The sequence below is a fragment of the Typopeltis vanoorti genome, chromosome 16, assembly GCF_054136105.1.
Source record: "Typopeltis vanoorti isolate ZY-2024b chromosome 16, IOZ_Tvanoo_1.0, whole genome shotgun sequence".
Taxonomy (NCBI): domain Eukaryota; kingdom Metazoa; phylum Arthropoda; class Arachnida; order Uropygi; family Thelyphonidae; genus Typopeltis; species Typopeltis vanoorti.
This window is the reverse complement of record NC_143564.1, coordinates 111,112,248-111,132,468: the sequence shown is the minus strand read 5'-3', so window position 1 is coordinate 111,132,468 and position 20,221 is coordinate 111,112,248. Positions and strand designations below refer to the sequence as shown.

The window sequence follows — 20,221 nt, the reverse complement described above, 5'->3', positions numbered from 1 at the left end:
GTACTGGAAGGATAAGTGGACAAAACATGCAGCCAATAATAACTTTGGCAATAGACCACAAAGCATAACTGCAATTTGGACACAAAGTAAGTTTCCTCCCTTTTGCCTCTTTAAAAACACAATGATCATGTGCTTAGCAAACTAATAAAGGAATAGAAAGAGGTGCAGGTTTGACTGGCTGAATCCGTGGCAACCCTGACCTGGCATTAGCAAGGTGTTGGACTCCATTGTTGCTGTTTATGGCTGACCATATTAAAGAGACCATAGTTGGCTAGAGGCATGGTCATGCCATGCTTTTCATGCATCCAGAACTGAATGAATGCCTTCAGGTTCTTGATGTAGGATGATGGCTCTAAGTCAGAATCCTGTCTAGCCACTGCAACGATACCATTCGTGACTTGCATGTTGTAAAGCAGTGCTAGCTGGAATTGCTTTCGTAGAGAGGCAGAGGCTGCCTGAATGGTTCTGTTCTAGTGGCCTCATTGCCAGAGCGATTGCACGGCAACAGTGCAATCGCTCTGGCAATGAGGCCACTAGAACAGAACCATTGAGGCAGCCTCTGTTTTCTATGCCACACCATTTAGGTGTGACGTGCCGGCACCAAATCATCTGCAGATGCCTGGATCTGGGTGTATGCTTAGAAGAGCACCCACTACTGCAATCTATTGAGACTCGTCCTCATCCAAGCAAATTGTTGCTTTGTTTCCAACTATTTCAAGCCTAGCATAATTGATGAAAGTTAATGCAATATGCCCAATTCTTTTCTTGTAGATCCTTGGCATGCATCTTGGAAAACCAAGGCTTATATACGAGGCAAGACTTTAAAGTAGAATACTACTATTACTACTATTATTACGGGCAACTCCAGGGAGTCATTAGACTCATCGAGGGAGACCCCAAATCATATTCATCACAACTATTCAACATTCATACAGTATCTATCATATCTCGCCTTAAACTCATTCACTGTCACTGCATCCACCACAGACTCAGGGAGCGCATTTCACTCATTCACTACTCTAAAAGTAAAGAACCCAGCTCTAACACCTTTACTAACCACACTTTTGCCCAGTTTCCATGGATGTCCCCTAGTCCTCCCACAACCAACCCTGTTCTCAAAAATATCTTCTGAATTAATTTTATAGAAACCCTTCAGTAATTTGAATGTCTCAATCATATCTCCCCTCCTCCGCCTATCAACCAATTTTTGCAACCCACAAATCCTCAGCCTGTTCTCATACGGTTCATTCCACAGACCTGCTATCATCTTGGTCACTCGCCTCTGGATCCTCTCCACCTCCTCCCCATCAAGAAGAAACCTAGGTGACCAAATCTGAGCACAGTAGTCAAGATGGGGTCTTATCAAGGCTCGATACAGAGGAACAATAATCTGCTTGTCTCTGCTTGTCAACATATTCTTCAGCAACCAAGTGATTTGATGAGCTGATTTGGCCACTTTTGCAATGTGTCCCCTAAATTTCAATTCCTTATCCACCAACACTCCTAAATCTCGTGCCTCATCAATTTCCTGGAGCACGGTTCCACCAATGCAGTAAACTGCCGCCAATCTTTTCACCCCAAAATGCATAACCTTACATTTTGCCACATTAAATTGACATCCATTCTCCTTAGCCCAGACCTCCAATCTATCCAAATCATCCTGCAAAATTTTGACGTCATCTGCATTCACTATTGCCCTACCCAACTTCGCATCATCCGCAAACAAATGAACTGTTCCTCTCAGATCCTTTCCTATATCATTTATGAACAAATTAAACAGCAGTGGTCCAAGAACAGATCCTTGTGGCACACCACTAGTCACAGGCCGTCTTGTGGTCTCTACTCCTGAGTAAACCACTCTCTGATATCTCTCCGTCAACCACCCTCCTATCCATCTCACCAATGGAGAATAAATGTTTCCATATCAGTAAGAAATGTTTCAGTGATATATTCGGTGCAGATGTTTGAATCAGAAGAAAACAATAATCCCTCCAAGGAATGAGGCATATAAGTCATAAAAGTCATCCCATTTATGTGGATAAGAGTGACTTTGTGAGTTTTGTTCTATGGAATAAGAAATTACATCTACAGTATGCTAAGAAAGGCCATTAGTGAGGAAGAGATTTAGATCATCTGGACCAATGGTTTAGATTTGGTATTCTGGGAATATTCAACTGGTTCTGGAAAATAACCAGTGAACAATTTGTGTAAGATCATTAGTGCTAGCAAATATCTCACCATCTGTACCTGCTTGATCTGTGCAGTTGGAAAAGGAAAACCATTGGAGTAGCGAACATTAAAAAGTTCAGAATGATTGATTGTATTTGAAGAGCAATAGAGACAACAAATGAATCTTGTGGAAAGGAGCTGGAAAATTCCTGGCCAGAGTAAATCAAAAAGAAGAGATTCTTTTTGCATAAATATCATCTTTGAGATGAAAAGAAAGTGTAATTGTTAAAACTAAGACGAGTACTTGAAAATGCTGAAATTGGAGTTTCTATTGGGGAAGAGTATGTGGGTTTGCAGAGCAGAGGTGGAAGTGAACATCATCTATGACCACATAAGTTTCCAAAGAATTCCAGATTGACTTGGCAAAGTTTGTTTATCCACTTGTAATCTATTTCTCTTTGCTTTGCTTTTTATGGTTTCTTTTTAGTTCATTTTCCCCTTATGTGTTAGCTTCTGTGGCCTGTCGCAACCAAGTAACTTGGGTTCTTTGAAATCTAATTAATGCTCTGATAGGAGAGTTAATCCTATCTGCATAGTATATGTATTATGACTGTCAATAGCATATGTTCTTCTGGCTAGTTGTCTGTTTTGCATGTTGAAAAACCATGTTACCCTTATATGAAGCCAACCAACTCACCTTCAGTTGAAGAGTCCCAATAAAGTTACTTCATGTCTTAGATGGGATTCAAACCCAGGTCTTTCCAGTTAAAGGGCATTGTTAAAACCAAGTGAGATTCCCAACTATAGACCAACCAGTCTTTTTTCCCATAACTGCAAGTTGTTCATTATGGTTATTCATAGCAGAATCTCAGGTCCTAGAAGCAAATCAGCCATATTAGTAAGCAGGATTCAGGGAGAACTTACAACAGATCACTTGTATACAACAATCAAATTATAAATTGAAGATACCAAGAAATTATATACTTGGTTTAATCCTTTATCCAAGTGTAAGCAAACAAAGTTTGCACCTGAAGTATTTTCAGGACTGGGCTAGGCTACTAGGGTCAAAAAGTATACCTTTTGGCTACTTGTATATGAAAATATGACCTCTGCATTACTTCAACCTTAGTATCACCTCTGGGTCTGGCTCACACTGATGAGACCTCAATGAAGGTCAAAACTAGTCTGGGTAGTGACCCTTCCCATAATGCATAGCATTATACATGTCTGCAAGGATGTGTGCTTTGCATTAGTTTCTATATATGAGTTGCTCCAGTCCTGAAAATACTTCAGGCTCAAACTTTGTTTGCATACACTTGGATAAAGGATTAAACCAAGCATATAATTTCTTGGTATCTTTAATATATAGTATAACCAAGTGGGAAAAACTTCCAACAACAAATCAAATTATTGGATCAATATATATAACCAAAATATAACCAGTATAACAGATGTCTGTATACATGGTTTTTATCAACTATAATGAGGTATCTGACTCCACAGTCAGTGCTGCTCTTTTAGATGCACTATTGGAATTAGGAGAGTAGCTAGGTATTAGTATCCTTGTCAAATTCATAGATGAGTTTCCTTTCTAGTGTGACAGTTTCAATAACTGGTAAAATATGTTGCCACTGGCATCCTTCTGACACCAGTGTCCTTGGAAGCTACCCTGATGCTGAAGCCTTCCTATTCCACTAGTTGGAACAAGGTATAAATGCTAAAAATATCAAACTAATCCAAGCTATTTATAGAAAAGTCAAGCAGTTGTTTGCATGGAAACAAAGGAGATTACTTCCCAGTCAATAAAGGTTAAACAAGGTGACCCAAACAGCCCTAAGAAAACTTGACTGGACCAATGAGGGTATCAATATCTTAGCACACTAAACTAAACAGTTTTTGATTTGCTGATGATATTGGCATTGTCATCTTCTCTGAAGACTCTGAATTGATGGGGGATGCTAAATTAATTTAAAAAAACATAAATCATGACTAATGGTTCAAAATTCCTGTCTTGCTGGATAGTATCAATATGTATATGTGCCGGATAGTACCAATATGTATATCTGCTGGAATATACAACAGACAAGACCTAGAAATTTATTCCAGAATAGTCCATGGTATAATTACTGGAAATTAAGCCACTGGGTGAAGAGTGATTTTGCACATCTCTCTTAAAAGAAACCTGAAGGATTCCATTATAATATAGACACTAACGTGTGTTTGATATGAACCAAGTTTGATTCATATCAAACACACAAGAAAGGAAACAGAACATGCCAGGGAGCAATAAACAGAAATATTATGGGAACTTATTGAGCAGGGAGGTAAAAAAAAAAAAAAAAAAAAAATGTATACATTATGTAGATCATGAAAGGTGTTCATGTTATTCACAAATACAAACAGTTAAAGTTTAACTGGACTAGCCATTTAGCCAGGATGAAAGATGACAGATGGATTACATGTATGATAGTTTTGAGAAAACCAATCACTGAATAATAATAAATGAATTTTATAGAATGAATAAAAGGAATTTTTAGCCAAAGAAGAAGATTCTAAGTTTAAATTTCACAGAAGTTAAAAAAATTTGAGTTTCTATTAGGAAAGTCAGCATGGTTTTAGTGCTTGGAGATGAAAGTGAATGTATCCCAGATATCCTAACACATTTAGTAGTGGATATGTATATGTTCTGATATAAATGTGAATTTGTTAATTCTTAAATTGACAAATTCACATGCTTTTGTTAAAGTTCATACTGTTGCTGCCCTAGATAGATTTATGTCTCCTTGTGAAAGGCTGATAATAATAATAAAAACCTCCCAACACCTTCTCAAATATATGTGGTCTTCATTCCATCCTCAATTACATTCACTTTCATCTTCAAGCACTAAAATCATGCTGACTTTCCTAATATAAACTCAAATTTTTTTAACTTCTGTGAATTTTAAACTTAGAATCTTCTTCTTTGGCTAAAAATTCCTTTTATTGATTCTATAAAATTCATTTATTATTATTCGATGATTGGTTGTCTCATATAATATCATATTCACAACATTCTATTTTTATGCACTCTATAATCAGAGTGATCAAAAAATATCTGTAGCTTTCTGCAGATACTATTTAACCACTTGACCATGCAGCTTCTAATTCCAAGGGAGGTAAATTCCAAGGCACCACTTCAAGTTAATTTCCCAGTATATGTCCCTTCTTAGTCAAAGTTCTCACCATGTATTATTGTGAATGTCATGACTCAGATCATGACATTCACATCATTTATAACGGCACAGAACAGTCTTTGATTTGCAACTCTAAGCATGGATCCAAAGAGATCTATCATTATGGATTTCATAGTCCTGTTCAGATGACCTTGATCTGTACCAGCATCTAAATATGTATTTTATCATGTTAATTTCTATTTTGCACCAAATTTCTCTGAACTTATTACTTGAATTACTCATATCATCACCACCATTAGAAATTTCTGTTCTGATTGGATTTAATTCCTCAACAATCATTAGCATACTCCCCAGCCCTTCCTGTCTTGCCTCTTCTCTAAATACACTGAACACCATCCTATTCCTACAAGGATATCCTCTTCTGTCAGCCAGGATGCACTAATATCAACAGTTTTCAGTCCCACTACATCTACCAGTATGAAGAACCAGGCTGATGAGTTTTCAGGTAAATCTTAAAACATGACTGGTTCAAATAGGAAGCTGAAGTTGATTACTCAATCAAATCCACCACTATATTTCCACTGTCTCACTTTTCTTTCTTGACAAAACTAGCTCCTCCACCATTGCTGTAGGCATTTGTAACTTACCATTGTTCTCTTCCTCCATTGTTATAATCACAGTTTGACTTCTTAATTTAATCCATACACACATCTTGCTTTCTCTCTTTCACTAAATAATAATTTCTCCAGCCATTTAACGCTACACCCATTTAAATGTAATTCATTCTTCAAGTACATATTCCTTTGATCATGAAATCACCCCATATGTCAACATACTATACACTATTTCTCCTACACAGTCTTCTTGAAAATTAAGAGCAATTACAGCTCTCCCTCACCTTACTCCTGTCACTCCTTGGCAAGTCTTGTCACAGTCTTGACTCTTTTGCCCTTCTTTCCCCTGCTTCCCCCCTTTCACTCAACAACTCTTCTTTCAAACTATAATTATCTCCTTTCAAATCATTCATTCTGACTAGCATAATCTTGTAATTCCCTCAATCTATTTGATTATATATTTGACATAGTCTCTGTTGCATCACAAATCACTACTCTTGTTTTTACACTTTTGTTGCTCATTTTTCTAGCATTCCCATAATCAAAGTTTATGCTTTAGAATGGACTCATTCTGTAGCCTTTGTCACCTAATTTATCATCCAGTTTCAATCACAATAGAGAGAAAACTCTCTTGACACTGCCTTGAAGCCTCTCAACTAATAAACAATTGCCCACCTTTTGGCAACTGTTAGGAAAAGTTTCAATATCTCAGTGTTGTACTTGATATCTCTAAACCTTAGAGATATCAAACTTGAACGAAGGTCTGTATATTCTGACTTCTGCAACTGAGTTGCCAGCTTTTTTTCTGGATGCACATTATATACGATGGTGGATGGATATTTATCCTCAAACTGCAATTAATGCTTGTGTTCTACAAGGCTATGTTCTTTCACCTATTCTGTTCGTTTGAAATATCACTGTATCCATTTCACTGCAAATCCAGTACACAGTCTGCTAATGACAAGTACACTGCACTCTGACAAGCCTTTCACTACACAGATCACCAGAACTTCTAGAATGTCAACCTCTTCAATTCTGAATTCTGATTTCCAAACAATTCTTCATTTAGTTATCTTATTAATTTGGATGCTAGTAAAACATGTTATTTCTCATAAAAACAAAACTGTTTACTTTCATTCTTATTTTCAACAACACATCTTTCACTCAAAGTGCTACTGTATTATGACAGCTGTTCACTGTGTACAGAGCACAAATTCACATGACCGGTGAATAAATACTGTTCTCATATTTGGGAACTGAAATTGACTCAGTACAGAAGAGAACAATTAGGTTGATTAATGACCAATCTCAACAAGCAGTGTTGTATCAAGTACAATTTAGCAGTCTGCAGTCAGGAATACATATCCATACTTGAAGTAGAAACAGTCATCAAAAACCAGAAATGTAGAAAGGCAGCTGGAGTAGATGAAATCCAGCCAGAAATGTTCAAATGTGGAAGTATAAAAGTTTTACAGTGGCTGCATTGCATAATTCAGGCCTGGTCCAAATGTCAAATTCCAGATAATTGGAGCAGAGCTCTCATAGTGCTCATCTATAAAAAAGGGAAATCAAACTGAATGTGAGAATTACAGAGGTATTTCCCTACTGAGTATTCCTGGTAAGATTTATGCAAGTATACTTGAGAAACATTTAAGAAAAATTGTGGAAGGAAGCTTGGTGAAGAACAAGCTGGATTCAGGCCAAATAGAGGTTGTCAGGATCAGATTTTCACTTTAAGACAAATAGATGAGAAATCTTGGGACTATAAGGATTTGTATTTATTTTTTTTTTAATCTGGAAAAGACATATGAAAAAGTGCCAAGAGGAAAGCTTCAAAATGCTACAGTTATATGGTGTAAATGGGACATTATATCAAGCAATACATAGTCTCTATTCAAGCTGTAAGTCAGCAGTTAAACTTGAAGGAGGTAAAGAAAGATGGTTTGAGGTAAAATCAGGTGTGCTCCAAGGATGCACATTATCTCCAGTATTATTCATTATCTGTATGAATTACATTATGAAGGAAAGTGATATTAAATCTGATATCAAAATTGGTGATGTCAATCTTGGCTCTTTATTTTATGCAGATGATGTTATACTTCTGAATAAATCCAGTACAAGTCTGCAAGGTTTCCTAACTACATTGAATAACTGTTGTAATAAATTTGTTATGAAAATCAACAATAAAAAGATAAAGACAATGAAAATAGGCAGAAACACTGAAAGCATAAACTGTATCCTGAATGGTGAACCTATTGAACAAGTAAAATATTTTAGCTATTTAAGTACAGTTTTTAGTGAAGATGGTAAATTAAATATGGAAATACAAAACAGAATCAACAAAGCTGGTGTGGTAGGAATTCAGTTGAATAAATCTATATGGAATAAGAAAGAAATTAGTCAAAACAGTAAATTAGCTATATACAAGATTGTGTTTAAAGCAGTTTTAACTTATTGATCTGAGATCTGGGTTAGAAATAAAACACTTGATCCAGGACTGGAGACCTCTGATGTGAGAGTTCTGAGAAAGATTAGTGGGGTGAATAGATGGCAGTATCACATTAAAAACAAGGATATTAGGAAAGAACTTGCAATTGTTAACACTCAGGAATGCGTTAACAGAGCTAATCTCAGGTGGTATAGTCACTTAAACAGAATGGGAGAGGAAAGATTAGTGAAGCAAATATTCTTTGCCAATTTGGCAGGGAAAAGATCCAGAGGAAGAGCAAGATATAGATGGATTGATACGGTAAAAAAGATCCTTTAAAGATGGAACTTTGAGAGCTGATAATATTGGAATGTTGACAGATAACAGATTAATTTGTAGGATAATTGTTGATCGGAAGTTAGCAATGGTGTAAGTTTTTAATGTTGTACACCCACCAAGTGTACATATCAGGAATTTGATGATGAGTAAAACAGGAGAGACGCTCTATAACACATACGACTATTTAAAACACACTTGGATTAATTATTAATAAAAAAAGTACAATGCTAAATATTAAAAAAAAAAATTTTTTTTTTTGAAGGAACTACAATAATCAATTCAAAATCATTGTTTGATGTATCTTTCTTTCTTTTAGCCATTTCTTTTGCTGTTGAGCTATACATATGTGCTCATGAATGTTTCACAGCTGCATGTCATATGGAAGGTATATCCCGTGTACTTCATAAATCAAAGCTCTTAACACAAATCTTATCAGAAATGAATGAATTTCCGCTGCTGGTAAGTAACTTTCCATTTGGTTGATAGTATCTGATTTTATTGGAAAAGCATTATTACTGCACTCAGAAATGAAGTAATGTTAAAAAAATTAGTCATATTTGTTATTGGTCAAAACAGATAACAATAAATAAATAATGAAAAGTGTTTTGAAAGAGGCACAAGCATGTGATATAATTTATTAAATGGAACTGCATGACAATCAGTGCAGTGCCACTCACCTTCTGGTGTATATCCTCAAGGTGTGCACAAGGTATTATGATAGTCTGACATAATCAGTGTTAAACAACAGCTTTCTTTTGCATTACTCTATAATTTGTCAGATCTTTTGATTTGATCAGCTCTTCTAATGTATCAGTAAGTTCAATTTCTCTTCTGATATCTTTAGTTATGCCACACAAAGAAAGGAGCAATATAAAATGCCATGTTTTCATTAGCCTGGTTTACAGTTGGGTTAGCATATCCACTTGCTAACCAACAGGCTGGATTCAAATCTCTCTGTGGGCATGGATATTTGTGATTGTCTTGAGGTGGGAGGTAACTTTCATTTCCTAATGAGAGGTCTTGCTTAATGAGGGCCTGAAGTTCCTAAATCAAAAAGTACCGTGTTTGGTCTCTTAACTAGGGTTTCTGTATTGGGTAAAAAATAAAAATATAAACAATTAGAAAATTAATTAGAAAACTGAAAAAAAGAAACCTTAGCTTTCCACAGTACTATGTACTGTTGAGCATGCTAAGAAGAACTCTCATAGCTGTAGTCTGCAGTCTTTGAATAATGCTAACCTAACTCGCTGATCCATATATTAAAACTGATGTGAAACAGCAGATCAAAGATCAAACAGCAGCATTTGCATGCTGCTGTTTGATCTTTTAGCTAATTCTTCTCTCTCTCTCTCTCTCTTTCTTGTGGCATATAAATATAATCAACTGGGCTTCCTACTATATCATCCATATTTCAGTGCCTCCTTATAAAAATAATGATCAAATGCATAAAATATTATTATCATCATTATCTAAGACTTCCAGGAATTCAAGGACTTCTCAAGGGAGGTTATACATCACCCACATCAGCTTTCATACTTTCTCTTAAACTCATTCACATTAGATATACTTACAGCTTCAACAAGCAGTGTGTCCCACTCACTCACTGCCCTGCGATAGATCTGGCTTTCACCCATTTCTTAACTGCAAAAAAAATTTCAATCCTGTGTTCTCTCCCCACCTTCCATATCCTATAACATCCATTCAGAAGTTTATGCACCTCTGTCATATCACCCCTCTTTCTCCTGTTTACCAGAGTCTGTAGTTCATATACTCTCACCCTGCTCACATAAATACATTCCATAATCCCAGTATAATCTTTGTAACCCTTCTTTTCACCATTCCACAATTCTTCATTATCCTGTCCAAAACAGGAGACTAAATCTTGTACAGTAGCACAGATGTTGTCTTATCAGATCCTTGTAAAGAAGTTAAATTACTTCCTTATCCTTACATGTCAGTGTTCAAGTAAACATTGCAATTATCATCTACGTTAGGAAGAGATGACCTTGCTAATACTTCTGCCTTGGTATCTCCACTTGGGCCTGGCTCCCACTGAAGAGACCTCAATAAAGGTCAAAACTAGTCTGGTAGTGGCCCTTCCCATTTAATGCATAACATTATACATATCCACAAGGAGATGTGTTTTGCATTATGGGAGATACTGAGATAGAAGCGTTGATAGCTTGCTCCACCTTTGCAAGGAGTCGCTGGTGTTGTACCACCTTACCTCAGTCCTGAAGATACTTTCAGTCACAAACTTTATTTGCACACACTTGGATAAAGGATTAAACTAAATTTATTATAGTCTGACCAAGTGAAAAATAAACTTTCGACAGGTCACTTGTTTTATTTTAGTGTAAATTGCTTCTTAAATAATTTTTTATTCGTCTCAACACTGAAGATAAGCATTCAGCACTTGCATTTGAAATAGGCATTGTCAAAAATATTTTTAAAATTGTTTCTACATTCGGAAAAGTAGACCTTAACCCATCATTATAAATTTATACATATTTTTAATTGAACAATTTTCTTCCTTTATCATTAATAAAAATTGCTTAACTTCAAGAATAAATGTTTCCGAGTCAATAAGTTTGTAAAATTTTGTTAATACTAGTCTTGTACTTGCCTTGATCTATATCTTTCTTCAAGAAAAAAGAAATGTCAAACATATCTAATATGTCTAAATAGCTTTTTGCTCTTTCATTAATTTCCAAAATTAGCTTATTGCAAATGACATTAAAAGTATTAACAATGAAATTTTCTTTCCCATGTAATATAACCTCATCGTTAGATTGTGAAACTTTGTCCCACTTTTTTTTTTTTTTTTTTTTTCACTCTTTCCTTCTCTTCTTTAAATTTCATCTCATCTGATAATAAATTCACTTCTTCATTTAAAGCAGCAAAACTATTTCTTATATCTAAAATAAAACCAACTAAAGACTAACAAATTATTAGCTAATGACAAATCCATATTGGGATCTTGTAGAGATTTACTAGTAGCATTTATTCGTCGTAAAATTTTGTCCCACGAAACTGTTAAAATTGCTGTTTCTGAATTGTCAAAATGTTCAGACAATGATGAGCTCTCTAATTTAGAAATAGGTTTTTCATGAGGAGAAATGGATAGTTCAAGTAATACCTCTTTAACTTGTTTATATCCACGTTTCAAAGACAATATAGTGTCAGCTCATGTGGATAACCTCATTTCACTTAGTTTTTTAACTGTTAAAGATTTTTTTTCTGAATGTTTAAGGAGTATACCCCATCTTCTTGTTGAAGATGAAAAGTAATTATATACGTTTTGAATAAAACAAAAATATTTCACTGCTTCCGGACAACATTCCGCGGCATATGGCTGAGTGGTCAGCGTATCTGCTCTCCAGCCAAAAGGCCTGCGTGTTCGAATCTCGTCATGGGCATGGATGTTTGTGATTATCTGTGAAAATGCTAGCTTTGGGTAGTAGATAGTGTTGGTGTACATGATGCGGTTCGTGTAGTTGGTGATTGAGTGGCAGAGATGTAGAGTTGTAGACTAGGTGCCCCTCCTCAATGAGTCTTTGGACTCCCTGGAGGTGTCACGTAATAATAATAATAATAATAATTAGTTGCCAATTAAATTTAAGGAATGACTAGAGCATGGTATGTAATGTGCAGAGGGACTGTTTTTTCAGCCTAGTTTATAAACCTGTATAGACACCTTTCATGTTTGCAGCATTATCATAGCTTTGCCCTCTGCACATTTTTATCTCCAAAGATAATTCTTCTAATTTTTTTTTAATACTACCTCTTATAAATATAAGGAATTATGTTGGAGGTTTAATGGATTCTTTAACAACACTCAAAAAGAATTAAAATAGAATTTAATACTTCCTATATTTCGTCCTAGTCACTAGGACATCTACGGGGATTACAAAGACAATTAATGTAACATGCACACAAAAACTTACAATACTAAGCCCAACCACGTGGGTGACAATAAAGTCCTATCTAGGTGGAGCGCCCTCTAAGGGCGGTCGTAGGTGGCCTGGAATGTAAGGTGGGACCTCTGGTGATGAGCGTTTCCCAAATCTTCGGAAGCTTAATGTAACCGTATTTATTTAGATTTGGTTGGTTTCTGAGAGCTGCTGCTGCTTCTAAGAAAAGTCTCTCTTTCTTGAATTTGCTGTGGTGGAGCATGGTGGTTTTCTTCCATGATACTCTGTGGGTGGTGTCCAACACATGGTCAGCCAAGCCTGAATGGCCATAGTTGTGTTTAACGATGTACGACTTGTGTTCCTCCAGGCGGATGGATGCTGATCTGCCTATCTGTCCAAAGTACGCAAGCTTACAGGAACAGGGTACTTTGTAAACTCCAGGCAGAGAGAGAGAGGAGGGAGCTGATCTTTAGTAGACCGGATAAGGGTAGCAAATTTGCAGTAGGGCTTATATGCTGTGTGTAGGTTATACTTTTTTAGTATCTTGGCTATTTTTTCCGAAGTGCCACGGATGTAGGATATGGTGATGGCATTTTTAAAATCTTGTTGATGAGAGGAATGGGGGAGGAATTGATTATTTTTTTGATACTGTGTTCACTGTAGCCATTGGAGAGGAAAGTTCTGTGTATGTGGTTAAGCTCAGTAGTGAGGGCGGTTCCACTGGAACAAAGATTGTGGGCTCTCTTGGTAAGAGTTTTAATGATGCCATATTGTTGCGAGGGGTGGTGGTGGGAGAGTTTGTGAATGTATCTGCCTGTGTGTGTGTGTGGGTTTTCTGTATACGGTGAAGGTAAGTGTATCATTAGGCAGGCGTGTGACTAAGGTGTCTAGGAAGGGTAAACAATTGTTCTTTTCCTTTTCCATAGTAAACTGGATTCTTGGATGTTAGGCTATTGAGATGACTGAGGAAGGAGTCTAACATGCCTGGGCCATGAGGCCAAATAGAGAACACATCATCTACATATCTTAGCCAAATAGACGGTTTGAGTGGGGCTGACTCTAAGGCTCATTTTTCGAAATCTTCCATACAGAAATTGGCAGGGGGGGGATGAGAGGGGAGGAACCCATGGCGGTTCCCGCTATCTGCTTGTAGATTTTTTTTCTTCCAAGAGAAATACCCAGAGTTGATGGCAAAGAAAAAGAGATCTAAGATGTCAGAGGGAAAGTACCCTTATCCGCACAAACCCCGATTCCCCACTCAGGCCTATAGTAGATGCCACCAATGCACCTTGTTACAGACTGTCTAAACAGCTGGCCAACTCTCTGCCCCCCACACACACCGTAAATTCCGCATCCTATATAAAAAACTCGACCCACTTTAAAGCCCTCACAGAAAATTTAACCTTGAATAATACGGTCATATTAGTAAGCTTTGATATCTCCTCATTGTTTACCAATATTCCCTTAACTGACACTTTATCTCTCTTAGAAAACGTTTTTCCCTCTGACATCTTAGATCTCTTTTCCTTTGCCATCAACTCTGGGTATTTCTCTTGGAAGAAAAAAAATATACAAGCAGATAGAGGGAACCACCATGGGTTCCCCCCTCTCATTCCCCCCCTTGCCAATTTCTATATGGAAGATTTCGAAAAATGAGCCTTAGACTCAGCCCCACTCAAACCGTCTATCTGGCTAAGATATGTAGATGATGTGTTCTCTATTTGGCCTCATGGCCCAGACACGTTAGACTCCTTCCTCAGTCATCTCAATTGCCTACATCCAAGAATCCAGTTTACTATGAAAAGGAAAAGAACAATTGTTTACCCTTCCTAGACACCTTAGTCACATGCCTGCCTAATGATACACTTGCCTTCACTGTATACAGAAAACCCACACACACAGGCAGATACAGTCACAAACATTCCCACCACCACCTCTTGCAACAATATGGCATCATTAAAACTCTTACCAAGAGAGCCCACAATCTTTGTTCCAGTGGAACCGCCCTCACTACTGAGCTTAACCACATACACAGAACTTTCCTCTCCAATGGCTACAGTGAATAGAGTATCAAAAAATAATCAATTCCTTCCCCATTCCCCTTCCCTCTCGTCAACAAGATTTTAAAAATGCCATCACCATACCCTACATCCGTGGCACTTCGGAAAAAATAGCCAAGATACTAAAAAAGTATAACCTACACACAGCATATAAGCCCTATCGCAAACTTGCTACCCTTATCCGGTCTACGAAAGATCAGCTCCCTCCTCTCTCTCTGCCTGGAGTTTACAAAGTACCCTGTTCCTGTAAGCTTGCGTACTTTGGACAGACAGGCAAATCAGCATCCATTCGCCTGGAGGAACACAAGTTGTACATGGCCATTCAGGCTTGGCTGACCATGTGTTGAACACCACCCACAGAGTATCATGGAAGCAGCAGCAGCTCTCTGAAACCAACCAAATCTAAATAAATACGGTTGCATTAAGCTTCCGAAGATTTGGGAAACACTCATCACCAGAGGTCCCACCTTACATTCCAGGCCACCTACGACCGCCCTTAGAGGGCGCTCCACCTAGATAGGACTTTAGTGTCACCCACGTGGTTGGGCTTAGTATTGTAAGTTTTTGTGTGCATGTTACATTAATTGTTTTTGTAATCCCCGTAGATGGCCTAGTGACTAGGATGAAATATAGGAAGTATTAAATTCTATTTTAATTCTTTTTGAGTGTTGTAAAAAATCCATTAAACCTCCAACATAATGAGGAATTAGATAAGTACCAGATCGACATAATAGGGATGACTGAAACAAAAAATACAAAACCTGGTGAGATCTTTCTGAGCAATAAATACAAAATGTTATATTCAGGCAATGACAATCAAAGAAAAGAAGGAGTAGCCATTGTATTCAACACTAAATACGAAGCTAATCTTCTTGAATGGCAGGCAATCTCAAGTAGAGTGATGTGGGCAAATATCAGAATGGGGAACTGGACAACGGGACTTATTTGTGCCTATGGTCCCACAGAAGGTTCTACTAAGGTAAAAGTGGAGGAATTTTTTGAGGCTTTACAGAAAGCAACTGACACAATGAAAAAGGAAAAGGTGGTCCTTGTTGGGGATCTAAATAGCAGAGTAGGAAATGATTGTCAGACATAAAAATATTTTGGGAAAATTTGGAGAAAAGAGCAAAGCTAATAATAATGGCAAATAACTGTTGGATTTCTGCTCAGGAACTGGACTGGTTATTACTAACAACATGTTCCAACATAAAAATGTGCACAAATTCACATGGAGAGAAGAGGCAAGGAATAAGAAAAGGCTCATTGATTATGTTATTGTTGTTGATAGTGATGTTTTCTCCCTGGTGCAGGAACTAGAGTGAACAGAGAATTTGAAATTGGAAGTGATCACTATTTAGTCTTGAGCAGGATAAAATTGAATTTCATATTGAAAAGAATAACATCTAAGAAAGCTTTAAAGCAAATAAAAGTTGAGCAGCTCTCAGATGTGAACTGTAGACTAAAATACACAAAGATTATTGAAGAAAAAATGAAAGAGTTTGAGAACAGGAACCAAACCTTGGTGATTCAGTGGCAAGCCTTGAAGATAACCCTGGTTGATTCAGCCAGAGAGGCATGTGTTGAGGTTGTCTGCAAGGATAAAGAAATCGGAACTCCAATGTAGACACAGGAAGTTAAAGAGGCAGTGAAGGAAAAGAAGTAAGCATATCAAAAGTTCCTGGCAAATAAGTCGGATTGTGCTCTTAGAGAATACAGAGACAAATGTAAGAAAGCTAAACACTGTAAAATTAGCTAAACAAAAGTCATGAGAGGACTTTGGCAAGAACATAGAAAATAAATATCAAGAAGGTGGCAAAATATTCTGGAAGTTGTTGAAGAAGCTTAGAAAGAGAGGAAAGAGTGCTGTAAAATGAGTTAGAGATGATAAAGGTGACATGAAAACCGGAGAAAAAGATATCCTTGAAGTATGGAGTAATTACTTCAAACAATTGCTAAATGAAACAAGCAGTGATAGCACAGTGGTAAAAAACACTGAACAGGCATACATATCCATACTTGAAATAGAAAAAGCCATCAAAGGCTTGAAATGTGTAAAGGCAGCAGGAGAAGATGATATTCAACTAGAAATGCTGAACTATGGTGGTATAAAAGTCTTACAGTGGCTGCACTGCATGGTTTTGGAGGCCTGGACGGAGGCACGACGATTGGAGTAGAGCTCTCATAGTACCCATGTTTAAAAAGGGAAATAAAACTGAAAGTGAGAATTACAGAGGTAGTTCTCTACTGAGTGTTCCTGGTAAAATTTATGCAAGTATACTTGAGAAACAGTTGAGAAGAATTGTGTAAAAAAAAGCTTGGTGAAGAACAAGCTGGATTCAGGCCAAATAGAGGCTGTCAGGGTCAGATATTAATCAGATATTAACTTTATCACAAATATTTGAGAAATCATGGGAATATAACAAAGATCTGTATTTAAGTTTTGTCGATCTGGAAAAGTCATATGACAAGGTGCCAAGAGAGAAGGTATTCAATATGCTACGATTATATGGTGTCAATGTGTCATTATATCAAGCAATACTTAGTCTTTATTTGAGTTATAAGTCAGCAGTTAGAATTGAAGGAAGTACTGGAAGATGGTTTAATGTTAAATCTGGTTTGAGACAAGGATGTACATTATCTATATGGTCATTTTACAAAGGAAAGTGGTATTAAACATGATATGAAAAGTTGAGATGTTAATTTCAGCTCTTTGCTTTATGAGGAAGATGTTATACTTCTAAATAAATCTGCAACAAGTTTGCAAGATTCCCTGACTAAATTGAATAACTGTTGTAATATATATGGTATGAAGGTCAGCATTAAAAAGACAATGAAAATAGGTAGATTTGTTGAAAATGTCAACTGTGTTGTGAACGGGGAACCTGTTGAACAAGTAAAACATTTCAGCTACATAGTCATGATTTTTAGTGAAGATGGTAAATTAATTATGGAAATAGACAACAGAATCAACAAAGCTGATATGGTAGGAAGTCAATTGAATAAATTCATATGGAATAAGAGTGAAATTAGTTGGAACACTAAATTATCTGTATACAAGGCGGTGTTCAAACCAGTTTTAACTTATGGATCTGAGAACTGGGTCAGAATTAAAATACTTGACCAAAGACTAGAGACCTCAGATATGAGAGTCCTTAGAAAGATTACAGGCATGAACAGATGACATGCATCAATGGTAATATCGTATTAAAAATGAGGATATTAGGAAAGAACTTGGCATTGTCAGCATCCAGGAATGCGTTAACAAAGATAATCTCAGGTGGTATGGTCACTTAAACAGAATGGGCGAGGAAAGATTAGCAAAACAAGTGTTCTCTGCCAGGTTGGCAGGAAAACGATCCAGAGGAAGACCACGATATAAGTGGATTGATATGGTACAAAATGCCTTAGACGATAGAAATATAAGATCTGTTAATGTTGGAGTCTTGACAAATAACAGACTGACTTGGAGGAAAATTGTAGATAGGTAGTTAGTAATGATGTAAATTTTTCATGTAATACTATTATATGCTGTACACCCATTGAGGGTACATGGCAGGAATCTGATGATGATGACAATCCTTTATTCAAGTGTAACCAAAAAAAGTTTGCGCCTGAAGTATTTTCAGGTAAAGGTGGAGTAAGTTCTGATCATGTTCCTTAGTATCTCCCATATTGTAAAGCACATTTCCTTGCAGGCATGTATAATGCTATGCATTAAGGGAAGGGCCACTACCCAGACAGGTTTCGACCTTTATTGAGGTGTCATCAGTGGGAGCCAGATCCAGAGGTGGTGATATTAAGGTGTATGTAATGCAAAAGTCATATCGCCATATACTAGTTGACAAAAGGTGTCACCACCTTATTATTAAAATTCTCTGGATTAGAGATAGTTGATGGAAGTTTTTTCACTTGGCTATGCTACAAATTATATATGTGGTTTAATCATTTATCCAAGTGTAAGCCTTAGTATTACCACTTCTGGGTTTGTCTCCCACTCATGAGACCTCAATAAAGGTCGAAACCAGTCTGGGTAGGCCCTTCTCTTAATGCATAGCATTATACATTTTTTGCAAGGAGATGTGCTTTGTATTATGGGAGATACTAAGGAAAGTGATCAGAACTTATCCACCTTTACCACCAGTTGCCCCAGTCCTGAAAATACTTCAGGCACAAACTTTGTTTGTTTACACTTGGATAAAGGATTAAACCAAATATATAACATGTGTAAGCAGTTTTTAAATAAATTTTTCTCTGTATTTTCTCATAACACAGCTGACTTAATTTCTAGGAACTTTCACTATGCTTTCTTCTTATCCTTGACAGCCGCTTTAACCATGTCTTTGTCCATGTCGGAGTTCTGATTTTTCTGTCCTTGCAGACAACCCCGTAAAATGGCTCTTGGGTTGAATGAATGTTTTGTTTATTGTCTTCCTCTGAATCTTCAAGGTTTGGCTTTTGTTTCAAACTTTTTTTTTTTCCTTGAATTGTCTTTTCAGTATGGTATTCAATTTTATCCCTCTCAAAACTTAATGGTGATCATTTCCTATTTCAAATCCTGTATGATCTTTGTATCCTGAACTAGCAGAAGAGAGAGAAATCGCTGTCAAAAATAACCTATAGTCATTGAGATTTTTTTGTTGCATCTTCTCTCCTTAATTTGTGCTCATCTTTATGTTGGAACATGGTATTAGTGATTGCTAGTCCTTGTTCTGAAGAGAAACATTTCAGGTATTTACCATTATTATTAGTTTTGCTCTCTCCTCCAAATTTTTCCCTCAACATTTCTGTGCACCTTGTAATCATTTCATACTCTGTTGTTTAGGTATTCAACAACAGCCAACTTTTCCTTTTTCTTTGCTTTGGCTGCTTTTTGTAATTCCTTGAAAAGTTCCTTTATCTCTTTAGTAGAACCTTCTGTTCAATCATAGGCACCAATTGATCTCATTGTCCAATTCCCCATTCTGATATCTGCATGTACACCTCTATTTAATATTGTTTGCTTTCAAGAAGATTATCTTCATATTTAGTGTTGTATATTTTAACTATTCCTTTTTTTTCTGATCATTATTGTCTGAATATAGGTTGTGTTTGTTGATTTGGAAAATTCCACCTGTTTTTGTCTCTTCTGCCTTTTCTTCTTATGGTACCATCTTCTGTCGAAGATCAGCAACCATCTTGGCAAAACTACGTTCTTGCATTGATCTGAGCAGCTATATGCTGCTCTTTCCTGTCCACGTCTTGATTTTGTCAAACCAAGCTATTCTTTTTCTTTCTCTAGCTTCTTTGCCATCAGTTCTTCCTGCCAAAATGTTTTGTAGAAGCTGATATTTGCCATTTCTCATGATGTTGCCAATGAAGTAACCAATGACAATGTCTTAAAATCCATTGTGCAAAGCCAAAGATCTCATACAAACAATTAAGAGATGTTTTTTGTTTCTTAATTGTTTGTATCAGATCTTTGGCTTTGCCAATGGATTTTAAGACATTGTCATTGGTTACTTTATCTGTCCTTGATATCTTTAGC

The 20,221-nt window shown here is 36.7% G+C and overlaps 1 protein-coding gene across 2 annotated transcripts in view; it reads left to right on the top strand.

The window, feature by feature from the left end:
• The window catches only part of LOC150098264 (spatacsin), an 891,110-nt gene that overhangs the window by 771,344 nt on the left and 99,545 nt on the right, over positions 1-20,221 (top strand). For both annotated transcript variants that reach the window (XM_090406151.1, XM_090406152.1), the window contains exon 36: positions 9,040-9,182. In XM_090406151.1, coding sequence (XP_090262277.1) covers positions 9,040-9,182 — 143 coding nt within the window. The remainder of the gene's footprint in view (positions 1-9,039; positions 9,183-20,221) is intronic.